General features: G+C 43.4%; 1 protein-coding gene across 1 annotated transcript in view; it reads right to left on the bottom strand.

The window, feature by feature from the left end:
- KMT2D (lysine methyltransferase 2D) overlaps positions 1 to 13,481 on the bottom strand; it is a 3,358,270-nt gene that overhangs the window by 1,699,292 nt on the left and 1,645,497 nt on the right. Inside the window, exon 20 of the mRNA XM_044082193.1 lies at positions 1,119 to 1,184. Coding sequence (XP_043938128.1) covers positions 1,119 to 1,184 — 66 coding nt within the window. The remainder of the gene's footprint in view (positions 1 to 1,118; positions 1,185 to 13,481) is intronic.

The raw sequence follows: 13,481 nt of genomic DNA, 5'->3' as shown, positions 1-13,481 counted from the left end.
ATGAGAGACACTGCTGTAAAAGAAAAGGTTTTATCTGCTAACATCCTGCCACTAGGGGGGCATGCCGTAACTTTTTAATTGTACCACTTTAATGCACATTTAATGTTGAGATTCTCGTTGAGCCCTGGTGGGGTATCTGCTTCAAGGAGGAGTTGCCATCTTAATTCCTTCCGTTCCAGTAGTGTGTTGCAATCTCCAAAAAACTGCTGGACCTGTTCTAACACTAGAAATTTAAAACGGGCAAAGCCGTTGCAGCTCGTGGCATGTCTGCTTAATGCATTGCAACTGTCATTATGCCTGATGGCTGCAGGATGTTCCTTCACCCTGAGAGCTTTCAAATTGTTTTTCCAATGTAGAAGGAAAAACATTGGTCGCAGTAAGCTGCGTAGACTAAAAAAGTTGAGTGGCAGTCGTGCTGTGCTTTGAACTGCACTGTGATGTTGCAGTGTTGAAAAGTGTAGGATGTGCCTGAGTGTATAAAAGGGCAGACTACACAATGCTTGCAAGGGCCCATAACTTTGGGTTTTGTGGGTTAGCAGGCTCATGGTGGTCTGCGCCATTCCTGAGAATGGGGGTCTCTTTCCTTTCAAAGGTTTGTTTGAGCGTTCTAGTCTTCTTGTATGAGAAGACATGCTCATTACCCACTATCTGGTGGGTGTTGTGGTCCGCTCTTATGATGTTCCAATTTTTGTCAATGATATCCCTAACGGGTTGCACATCTTGGCTGATGGGGAAACTACAGTTTCTGTTCTTGGGTTCAGTAGTTCTGGTGGTCGCCCGGGGGGATGAAGCCATGAGTAAGGATGGGTGGGTGTCTGATCTGTGGGAGGCCACTTATTGAAAGACATCCTCTACTAGCTGTTAGGGTAATGTTGGCGGATGAAAATTTTTGAAAGGAATTGGCTTTCCTTGAGGAAGGCATCATCGTCAGAGATGATACTGGAGCTCCGCCTGCTCCTTAAGAAAAGGATTTCTGCCAACAGCTGGAATAAAACTACCACCAATACCCACACACCCAAAAATGAGTCAGAGCGCATAATGACCATTAGCACATTTTCCCTCTTTATGAAGTTTGTCTGCATCACAAAAAGTATGAAAATCAAGTGAAAAATGCTTACCAGGCTCTTTAATTTTAACTGGAGGAGGAGGAGGAGGAGGCGGCGGCTCAGGGATTACAATAGGAGCTGTAAAGAAAACAAAACAGGAGTGTTTAGATATTATGCATTATTGGGACTGTAAAATGACAGCAGTGACTTCCATAAATACAATACAGTGTAAAGCGATTTACAGCAAAAGCAAACCAGTGATCAGGCCTACGTACTTAACGTGACTGCAGTTATGAAATTCCAATTTCCTGATATAACATTTTAGAAAATATGTCAATACCAGATACATCTTGACATTTTTAAGCATCTGTCTAAATCCACAATTAAGCATGTTTTACAAAGCTGGTTAGTTAAATGAAAAATGACAACAATCTATGCATAGGCTGTTTTGTTTAACCACAAATGAAAAAAGGGGTACAAATTAATAGTCAAAACCCATTTAAAAAAAAGGCATATCAACATAGGTTTAAGACAGAAAATCAGAGATGGACTGCCGTCTCTACATCACTAGCATTAAATCAGGAGTCCACAACCCTCACATGGAATTGGGACAGAAGTGCTGAACACTTTCTGCCACAGCCCAAGAAGGCAAGACTAAACCAATCTTTTGTATTAAGTAATGTCACAAATGAGAAAGGTGTTGCTTTCTAAACCCAGATTACTTAAAACAAGGCAAAGCTCATGCTAGCACTATTACATAGGATCTTTATGTCCAACTAAACTAATTGCCCAAAATGTGAAATACCAAAAAGTTGTAATACAGAAGAACCTAGGGAACAACTACAATGGAAGCAGAAGGCAAAATCAGAAAAGGATGCTAAACATATTCTAAGCAGTATAGTATACAGTCTTGTCCATCTTGAGAGGGCTCCACTAATGACCTAATCATTACATTTTTAATAACACTGAATTTCAAAGCTAACAAAATACCCCCCCCAAAATAAAATAACAAAAAAAAAAAAGTACAGTTGCGTACCTACCATAAATGTAGATGTTAGAGTATATTCACTGTTGCAATCATTACACTAGGGTTATCCTGCTGGCAGGCCACCCGCAGTCGGCCTGAATTCCAAAGTCCTGGTCCGGCGTCAGTTGCTGCCACCTCTTCCCTGATGTCAGTGCGCCAGGGGTATATAAGATGTAGCAGACGCCATTTTCTTCAGTTTTTCTTGCCCCAGATATCAGGTGCCCCCAAGAAGGTAGGCAATACATATTGCTTATAAAAACATACAGTAAAATAAAAACAATACCTTCATCTACAAGCAAATACACCACATAGGTTGTATAGGATGGAGAAGTATAGATAAGTCTCAGCAAAGAAAGGGAGATGGAGGGAGGGTAACCTGGACTGCAACAGTGAACACACTCGAACATCTACATTTATGGTAGGTACACAACTGTGCTATGTTCATCATGTTTCACTATTGCAGTCCTTGCACTTGGGTTGAATCCCAAAGCTGAGGTAGGGCGGCTGGGTCTAAATAGGATTAGGAGTGGCTATGAGGCCCTGCAGAACTGCAGTGGCAAAGCCTGCTCTGGATTTAGAGTAAAGAGGTAAGTGATAATGCTTGGTAAAAGTGTGCACTGAACTCCAAGTTGCAGCCTCCACAATTTCCTTGGTTGGTACTCCTCTGAGAAAGGCTGTTGAAGTGGCTGCTGTGCTGGTAGAATGTGGCCTAATATTCTTAGGCAATGACTTGCCATGTGCATAGCAGAAATGAATACAGTGTCCTATCCATTTTGAAATGAGTCTGCTTTGAGATGGCCTTTCCTTGTGATCCTGCAGCGTATGCTACAAACAGTTACTCAGTTTTTCTGAAAAATTTTGTTTTGTCCAAGTAGAAGCGTAGCTGCCTGTGTATGTCCAAAGAGTGCAGAAGTCTCTCCCCTTTATTCTGGGGATTTGGATAAAATGTTGGCAAATGAATGGTATGGTTAAGAGCCAAACTGGATGCTACCTTTGGCATAAATGTTGGGTTTGTCCTTAGAGAAACCTTGTCCAGATGAAAAATGATAAAAGGTTCCACTGCCATTAATGCCTGTAACTCAGAGCAGTTTTCCATAAGAATTTTATATCAGCTGTATTGACTGGCTCAAAAGGAGGCAGTGTGAGCTTTTCTAAGACAAAGCTGAGGTCCCATGTAGGTATTGGTGATCTCCTTGGGGGTCTTATGTTTTTTGCCCCTCTGAGGTACTGTCTTAGCAGTGGATGAGAGAAAATAGGAGGTTCCGGTATTGTAATGAGCTGAAATGGCAGAGGTGTAGATCTTAATTGATGAGAAGGATAGGCCTTTGTCCAGCATCTCAGTTAGGTATTGTAAAATCTGAGGAATATTTTGAACAAGTGGTTCAAGTCCTTGTGCCTGGTTCCAAGCACAGAATCTCTTCCATTGTTCTGCATAACATTTCCTGGTGCTGGGCCTCCTGGCTTCCAAAATGACATTCATAACAGCTTTAGAGAGAGGTGTGTTCTGAGCGGCTATATTATCTGCCATGCAGCCAGATTTAAGGTTCTGAGTTGGCTGTGCAGGATCTGATTGTTTTGTTGAGTCAGAAGATGAGGAATTTGAGGTAAAGTCCAGGCTGGGCCTTGAGACGAGCTCTTTATGATTGGGTATCAGTGCTGGCGTGGCCAGTCTGGGGCAATCAGAATCATTTTTGGCTTCTCGTCTGACTTTTAGGAGCACCTTGGGAAGGAGAGGCAGTGGAGGAAAGGCATAAACTGTTAGGGTTTTCCAGCTGAATGAGAGAGCATCCACTTTCCATGCTTGTGAGTGATAAGTCCTTGTGCAAAATCTCTGTAGTTGGTAGTTGTAAGGGGAGGCAAAAATATCTATGTCTGGGCATCCCCACTTCCTTGTTATCATGCTGAAGACCCGTGGATTTAGTTTCCACTCGTGAGGGTCCATGAGTTTTCTGCTTAGTTCATCTGCCAGAGTAATTTTCTTTCCTGGCAGGAATTGTGCCTGCAGATGTACTTGATAGGTCAGTGCTGTGTTCCACAAAGTCATGGCTTGCCTGCAGAGGGGGTAGAAATGTGTGCCACCCTTGCTTGTTTATGTACCACATAACTGTAGTATTGTCCGTCTTTAGTAATAGTTGTCCTGGATGTAGCAGATCCTTGAAGGCTGTCAGGGCATTCTGTACAGCTAGCATCTCTTTTTGATTGATGTGAAGATGCATTAGGTCCGCGGGCCACGTGCCCTGAATACATTTTCCTGCCATGTGTGCCCCCCAGGCATAATCCGATGCATCTGTTGTTAGTGTCTGCCTGGCTGTGGGTAAAGTGAAAGGCTGTCCCTTGTTGTGGTGACAGCCAGTGCCCACCATCGAAACTCTTGTTGCAGGCAGGGAATAAGAGTTATTGTTTCCAGGCTGTGGCAATGTTGAGTCCAAACACTTTTTAGATACCATTGTAGCTTCCTCATATGCAGTCTTGCATATGGAATTAGCAGGATGCAGGATGCCATGAAGCCCAAAGCCTGCAGCATTTTTCTTGCAGGTAGCTGGGTCTTTGTTGCCATCATTTGAAAGTAATGAGTCAGTTGCCTTTGCTTGTCTGGTGTGAGATAAGCCATCTGGGTAGTTGTATTTAAGCTTGCACCCAGGAATATTATCTCTTGAGAGGGCACTAGTTGTGATTTCTTTTCATTTACTGTGTACCCTAGGCAAACTAGTAATCTTTTTACAAAGCCAGATGCTTTAGTAGAATGTCCTTGCTCTCTGCTTGAGTAAAGTAGGGATATATTTGAATTCCTTTTTGTCTGCAAAATGCAATTACTGGTGCCAGGCAATTTGTGAAGACCCTGGGCGCAGTAGATAAGCCAAAGGGCAGTGCAGAGAATTGGTAATGCATTGATCCAGCTATGAATCTGAGGTATCTTCTGCAAGATTGTCTGATTGGGATATGCAGGTATGCTTCTTTGAGGTCCAAAGTAACTAGCCAAGCCTTCTTGCCCAGCATGGGTAGAAGTTGCTGCAGTGTCAACATTTTGAATTTTGGAACATCCAGTAAAGTATTTAGAATTGACAGGTCCAGTATTGGTCTCCAGGCTTTGTCCTTTCTGGGTACCAAGAAAAGTCTTGAGTAAAATCCTTGTCCCTGTTCTTGCTGTGGTACTTTATGAATAGCTCTCATGTCCATGAGAGCAGAAATTTATTTTTGTGCCTCTGCCCATTGATTTTGTAGCGGGTCTGGCATACCTCTTGACCTTGGTAGGGTGTGAAAGTGGAACCTGTAACCATGAGAAACAATATTCACTACCCATTTGTCCTGGGTGATCAGGTACCAATTTTGTGAGAAAAGTGCTAGTTTTCCCCCCTAAGGTTGCTGCCAAAAGGTAAGTGCTTGGCATTTGTAGAGGGAAGTCATTGTGACCGTTTCCTATAAGGTTGTGATTTGTCTTCTCCGCCTTTGGGGGCTGATGCACCCCATTGTTTAGGTCTGTATGAGCCTTGGGGTTGAGATCTGCCTCTTGAGTGTCTGTATCTGCCTCTTTGTGGCCTGTCTGACACTGGAAAGGACCAATTTTTAGAAGGCCAGTTCCTGCTAAATCTAGGTGGCTGAACCTGTAAGAAATCCTTTACTGTCTGCATTGATTTTGCTTTACCTTCCAGTTTCTTTAACATCTCTTCTGCCTTAACACCAAACAAAGTATCATGCTGCAATGGAGCATCCAATAATTTTGCTTTAACATGAACAGGTAAATTTTGGTCTTTTAACAAAGCATGCCTTTGAATGACAGAACCTGTAACTGCGGCTCTGCAAGAAGCCTCTAATGAATCAAAACCACATTGCAGAGTATGCTTTCCCACTTGTTCAGCTGCATGCAATAAATCCTGTATTTCCTTATTGTCAGGACATTCTGAGCTAGTAAGCATTTTCTGTTTTAGCAAAGACATTAGTTATTGTTGATATTTAAGCATGTGAAACTGGCAGTTTAAAGCCCTTACAGCTAAAGTAGCAGAAGTGTAAACTTTTTCCCCCCATCTACCCAGAGCTCTAGAATCCCTATCAGAGGGAACAGGGCTTTTAGCAGTGGAAGCCTTGACCCCCCCCCCCCCTTTGGGACCCTGAGAAATTGTTTCTGGGTCAGCAGCAGGGTCTTTATAAAAAAAATTATGAGAGTCTGGGACCCTGTAGTACCTATCTGGCTTGACTGGTGCAGGGGGTAAAGAATCAGGAGACAAACTGGATTCAGAAAAAACATCATCAACAATATCTAGTACAGGGGGGATAGCAAGTTGCCTGTGCTGAGGTAGTAGAAGTAAGTATCTGAGCCTTTTCTTGGATTCTGAATAATCCTGGCTCTCCCAATGGAAATGCTCCCTCATGGTGTGCAAGGTTTCCCCAAAAGAGTAATCCTCAGGAGGAGAGGCTGAAGGGATAGATTCTTCAGCATCAGAGTCCTCATAGGGAGGAAGAGAATATCCCTGTTCTGAAGAGGAATCCGAGGAAATAGAAACCAGGTCAGAGGAGTCATAGTCAGTGTCTTGTCTAGGCCTTTTATCAGGAGGGGGATGGGAACCCCTGATCAAAGTAATTAGGTCCTCGGCCATTTTAAGCATCTGTTCCTTTGGCATGGATGACTGTCCAGGAGAATGCTGCACTTGTCGTTGTCTTTAATGGTGTTTTAGACTTTGCCTTGGCTGCTGAAGTGGACTCAATAGTACGCTGTGTAGATCTGAAAACACCCTCAGAAGCCGATGCCTGCTCAGCGGCTCCGGACCCATCTGAGGCAATAGTTTCCGTAGGCCCAATACCTTGAGTTTCCAGAGGCCTAGCTGTCTCCACGTGGGAGTCAGAGGCGGCCTGTGGCTCTGCGGTAGCGGGTGTCAGGGGCTGCAAAAGTGCCTCACTGAGAACCGGTGAACCGGCGACTGGCCTAGAAGAGGCTTCGTCGTCGGTTTCGGACCTCAGATGCCTGTCCATTTCTTTGCCTTCGCATTTTTTATGAATTCCGGTCGTCGGTTGTTCCATTGGCATTATGTAGTTAAACCTTCGGCCAAAGTAATGTAAAGAAAAATCAAACCAATGCTTAATAGTGCGTTAGCTGAATCTAGCACAAAACCGACAACTAGCAACGTCGTGGTCAGGGCCTAGGAAGGAATACAGTAAGAGTGAAAATCCTTATGAGGTATTTGCTTCCCACAAGAAATACAATTAACTTTTACTGACATCGGTCTAGAGCAAGAAAAAGTTTCCCCAACGGGGTACTTAGCTTTATTGAAGACTTCGGTTCTGAAATTCAATTTCAAAAATCTCAAGAGTCTGCTGACCGGCACTTTTGAACTGCTTTTGCTTCGGGCACCGCGCGGCAAGAAAGACTGAAGAAAATGGCGTCGGCTGAATCTTGTATACCCCCTGGCACACTGATGTCAGGGAAGAGGTGACAGCAACCAACGCCGGACCAGGAATTTGGAATTCAGGCCGACTGTGGGTAGCCTGCCAGCAGGATAACCCAAGTGTAATGACTGCAACAGTGAAACACGATGAACATCAAAAAAAAAAAAAAAAAAACTAAATTCCCCAAACCAACAAACATTGAATAAAAGTAAAAAATAAAATTTTTTTGCAGGGGGACAAGGGCCCCCTGGAGCACCCATTTAGTACACCCTACAACCCTCCTACTAACACATACCAAGGTCACCGTTGCATAAATGCAAACAAGGGAGAAATCTCCTAAGGAAAATAAATCACTGTAACTAAAGGCAAGCTTACATTTACATAAAACAAAAAAAGAAAAAAAACATTAAAATGTTTAAAGTTACAACCATTACACATCACATATATTTTTTATATACAATACAATCAATCCAACATTACATAAATTGGTCAGTTCCTGCCTTCCCTTAAACCTCATTCCTCCTCACATTGCACACCTCATGTGTAACATGCAAATGTCAACATTACACTCTTCAGCAAACCATGCACTTGATAAAAATAACATGACATAAAGCAAAGCATTCTGTCAACCTAGACAACATTCGACAGAGTGACCTGCATCTACACGTTTGGCCAAACATCATATTATTGAGGGCCACAACCCTGAATTCCAGAATTATGAGGAGAATGAACTGAAGGTAGAAAAAGCGAATACCCCAAATATTTAACTCAAGGACTTAACCCCACTACGTCTGCTAAGATCTGCGCCAAAGTCTAGGCACTGAAGTCTGTTCAAACACTTTGGGGGCTGTTGGTGTCAAAGCTTTGAAGATTCGATTCTTCACTGCCAAAGACTGATCTAGTGGCTTTGGCACCAAAATCACTGTAGATACCAACACATTTCCCATGCAGTGCTGGCACCAACATGGTAAATTCCAATAGATTCAGCCCCAAGTACTGTGATAAATTAGTTGGAGTACAGTAGATCTGCTCAGTGATCACAGGCAACTGTCCCACCATTTTCACTCCTGTATACCACTGAAGACAACTTTGGGCTACTCATCTATGCTGCCTTATCAGGGCAAAAAACAGAAAGCAACAGTTAATACTTTCAGCATGGGTTACCATCTCTCCAGGAAATCTTGGACATCTCCCCACCAAGCCCTCAAAAGACAAAAGTTGTGCAAGACGACTCCCTCCAAGGAGCATGCACTTCCCAGACATGGATCTCGATAAAGGTGTGGCTTTACCCTCAATCCCCTCCTGAAGTCCCCAGATTTGGGGACATACTCTAGATGATGTGGATCATGACCCATCAAACCCCATCTACTAGCAGAAAAGAGTCTAGTTCAACCCTACAGGTCCTTGTCCCCAGCAGCCAGGGTGCACTCCCCCGATTAATAAATAACCATGGTGTATAAAAATTCTTTGAGTCAAAAGTAGTAGAGGTCATATCCAAGTATAACGTGACATGGAACAGAAGGACAGGCCATACTGGAATAAGGGGCCACTTGTGGAATCCACTGTGTCAATGATCAACAAACAAGAGGCCCCAGGGGATACCCAGACAGCCCATCCCGAACAAAGACTCGTGGATGATGGATAGCTTAGGAAAAGGTGGGTTTCTGCATCAAGTAGCATCGCCTTTTAGGGCACAGAATTACTTTTTTGCATATGGTTGGAATTCAGAGAGAACTAGCAGCAAAGACCTAGAAACCCTGAAACAGTTGCCCATTGGAGATGTCCATAAGAGTTGGAGACCAAAGTACCAATGAGAGATCAGACCTGGCTGCAAACTGCCTAGTTCCACAGAACACTTTAAGACATGCTTCATGAATGCCCTTTTTGACAGAACCTCACTGTTTGGTCAAAAGTAGTAGAAGGTAAGCTGCAACAATGTCAGCAGCAGGGCAGGACTCTCAAAGTTACTGGGGTCAAAATATCTGCTCCCAAAGGAATGCTTTCAGAAAAAACAAAAGTGAGCCAAGAACATTTGGTTTTAGGAGTGCCAGTAATCTCAAGAGCAGCAGGAATTTGACAGAAGTTCCCAAGGTAAATGGAACTTTTTTGACAGTTTCTGCCGAACAGATGGAGGTGGACCACACCATCAGTTAGGTGGGCAGTATGGCTGGCTGCTGAGTGGGATAGTCAGGCAGTAAGAAACTGGCACAGCTGCCTGATTATCCCACTCAAAAGCCAGTTTGGGGGGGGGGGTACCTCTGCCTACATCTGCTTGTGAGGCAGGCCATCACACAAAATAACTAGATCAAAGTGATCATATTCACAAGTTATACTATACAATTTTCACTACTACATCTCGTCCTCCCATGTTACTATACCAACAAAGAATGGCACCTCAGCAGGAGGTGCAAAACATGAAAGTTATGTACGCATTGTAAGAAGAGTTATGTGTTGCCTATTTCAGTCTGGTTCAACCTGAGGGTTATCTAATCACACTCAGATCAGAGACCGGCCATATTCTAAAGACTTCAGTAACCGACCACCACCTCCTCTACCCGTAACACCTTGCCCACTTAGAATTACCTCAGACTGAGTTTGCCCTTCACTGTAAAAGCTTCCATTACTTAACCCAAAAAGAAAACACCAAGGAATCCAACCAAGGAGAGACTGAGAAAGGATCCAAACATTTTCAGTTAGCCCAAACAGCAAAAAGTTTCCACTTACTAGCATATACTCTAGGTGCAGACACCTTGTGAGAAGACAAAATATGCACCGCAATCTGAAAAGCTTGGGATTTTTGGCCATCAGGGGAACTCAAGAAAATATGCAGTTAACCTAAGTGTCTAAAGGCTGGATGGATCCAAGCCCGCTGGGTGAGAGATCAGATCTGGAATGGGATCAGGGACCCAAAGACAGTAACTCAGACCAAAAAGCCGTGCTCTGAACCGATTATGACTGACCGCCATCCAGAAGTACAGAAACTTCCTTGAATGCCTTGCTATCTTTATATTATGGTAGGCATCCTTAAGGTTGATCCAGCACATCCACATTGCCCTTGCTCAAGAAAGGCAGAATGGATTGCACCGTGACCATCCAGAACTTGGTCTGCTTGACAAAGTGATTCTACTTGCTCAAATCCAAAATTGGCCTGAGGTCTTTGTCCTTAACTGGAACCAAAAAGGACCCTGAATAGACCCCAGATCCATATTGGTCTGGTGAGACCTCTTGGATGACTCGATTTACTAACAGCTTCTGAATTTCAGTGGCTGTATTCCTTCCTCTGATGGGGTGGGCACATCTGGAAGATGTTGGTATTTACATTCGGAGTATCTAAAAAAATGAAATCATGCAACCTCTGGATATCACTTAACACCCATGCATCTGAGGTGATAGCCACCGACATTTCTGGGTGGAGAGCCAAACGACCTGACAACTGCCTTGAAAGTCAGACAGTAGGGAAACCCTTCAGGGTCCCTGAAAGGGCTTCTGATAGAATGTTCTACAGATCATCCTTAATGCATGGGCAGTGCCCATCGTGGTATGCCACCCAGCAGCCCGGACATGTACCAGATTCCGAAGCCACCCCAGCCTGCCCCGAAGCAGAGACCGGAGCTGAACTACTCAGAACAGAGGCAATGAGCAAGAATGACTACTCTGAAACCCGAAGCGTCAAACTGGATCCTGAAACACATGTCTCTGTGTGCCAGCCCTGAGGGCTGCTCAGCTCCATAACTAACAGAATTGAAGAAACCAAGGCTAAGGTATGTTCAAAGATCTGCCAAGCTGTTTGATCCGACTCTAGGGATGAAAAAGCAACCAGCTTCAATAACCTTGGAACCACTGGGTCTGCGGTAGGAAACCAGTTGACGGAGCCAAAGCACCAGGACAAGGACCTGAAGCTGAAGGGATCAGTCACAGGCTTTTAGGAAGGACCAAAGCCACTGATGTGAGGCTTGGAGACATGTCTGCTACTTGCCAGCTCAGAGGATAGATGCAAATCAGAGGGGCTCAGATCTGGGATGGAGACGGAGACAACTCCAGTGAAGACTCTCGTGGCAAGGAGGGGGAGAAGGCAAAATAAATTCTTCCCAAGGGAGCTCTTTTCAACAAGAAAGGACTCAGGACACTTAGCATAGGGAAAGGAACCTTTTCTGCAGTCGGTGCTGAGGGAGATCAGGTCCAAGTTGTGAGATCCGAAGACTGAATTGAAGCAGACAGGAAGAATAGGGAGGCAATCATTTTCAGTCCCCATTAGTGGGTCTGAGGTTTTTACATTCCTCTTTATAAACTCGATTATCTCTGTCAACCTTGTCAGAAGGAATGGAAGAGAAGGAATGGTCGCCAGTCAGCAAAAAAAAAACTTTGTGGACCAACTTGGCCCTTCTCTCATTCACAGCACAGGTGCCAAAACTCTCGCACATAAGACACACTGCAAATCTAGGTAAGTGTCCCCAAGGCAATGAAAGCATCTGTTGTGTGCGTTTTGGGAGAAGAGCTTGTGGCCAAACACCACACATTTTTTAAAACCTTTCTCCAAAGTAACCTCCACCAACTATTAAACTAATGAAGTACAACTATACAAACCACACACAAACAAAAAATCCTAATTAACAAGAAAAACTCCAATGCACACAAGGCAGAAAATGCCCATGAACAATAAACACACTCCCTAATACCAGACTACCAAACCTACACTACCCAACTGCCAACAAGACAAACACACCAAAAAACTCTTTTTCCTCTGCACTATTTATTGACCTGTCAAAAGCCTTTGATATGGTTAACCATAACTTACCTCTGGACAAACTGAAAGCCAATTCACTCAATCCACAAGCATTACAATGGTTTAGGTCTTATCTGGAAAACAGACAGCAAGCAGTACTTTGGAATAACAATCTGTCTACTTTACTTCCAGTAAATATTGGTGTACCCCAAGTCTCTATACTAGGTCCCCTTCTTTTTTCCTTATTTATTAACGATATACACAAACATTCCACAAGCCACCTGCATTCAATATGCAGATGACTACTTTAATCTGTACAGCTAAGAACATTGCCTCTCTCCAGTCCCTCACCCAAACTGTTTTCCATAATGTTGAAAATTGGTTTATGCAACACTGCCACCTCCTAAATCCCCAAAAAAACAAAATTACTGCTTTTTACTCCAACTCATAAATCACCTCATCCATTCTTCTCAATAACCACTAACAATGCTACCAACATAACCCCAGATACTACAACCCGCCTACCAGGTGTAACAACTGATAATCGCGTCAACTACGATGACCACATTAACTCCACTGTAAAGTCTGTTAATAAAAAACTTGGTACCCTCTATAGAATTAAACCCTTCCTTTCCCCTTCTGCCAGAAAAACTACTGCCCAGACCCATCTTATTTCTACCCTTTTCTATGCCTCTGCTATATATACTAACCTATCTAAAAACAACCTCTCCAAACTTTCCACCTGTTATAATAGCATAGCAAGATTCATCACTTGCTCCCCTTTAAAACTCACCACTGCCTCAACCTCAAACAACTGGGATGGCTAGAATTACAGAACCATATACTTTTTCAACAATTACTTATCACCCAAAAGATCCTATACCACCCCAACAACACCCCTACCCTCACTAATATGATTACACCATACAAAAATCTGGCTAAACTACGCTCTGCTAATAAGCTCCTAGCTTCCTTGATTAAATCTAACAACAAAGCTGGTGACTCACTTTTCTCAAACACAGCAGGTAAAAACTGGAATCAGCTTCCTTCTGAAATATCAACCCTTGCTTCTGCTTCTCTATTTAAAAAACATCTTAAAGAACATCTTAAAACTCACTGGCTTTGTCCATGTGCAAACCCAGACTGATATATCTCTTTCCCCTTCCTGCTCTCACCCCTTTCTCTACTCCTCTAACCTAGACCTCTAATTCTAGTCACTATACTTTCCTTCTTAGTATGAGGATAAAATAAAAGGGTCTTCTCTCCTTTGCGTCTTGCTCAAACTTACTATTGTGTTTAGTATAAT

Source organism: Protopterus annectens, chromosome 9.part0, assembly GCF_019279795.1.
Source record: "Protopterus annectens isolate FY-2018-M chromosome 9.part0, PAN1.0, whole genome shotgun sequence".
Classification (NCBI taxonomy): Eukaryota; Metazoa; Chordata; order Ceratodontiformes; family Protopteridae; genus Protopterus; species Protopterus annectens.
The sequence above is the reverse complement of the archived record's forward strand: the minus strand, read 5'-3'. Positions and strand labels throughout refer to the sequence as shown.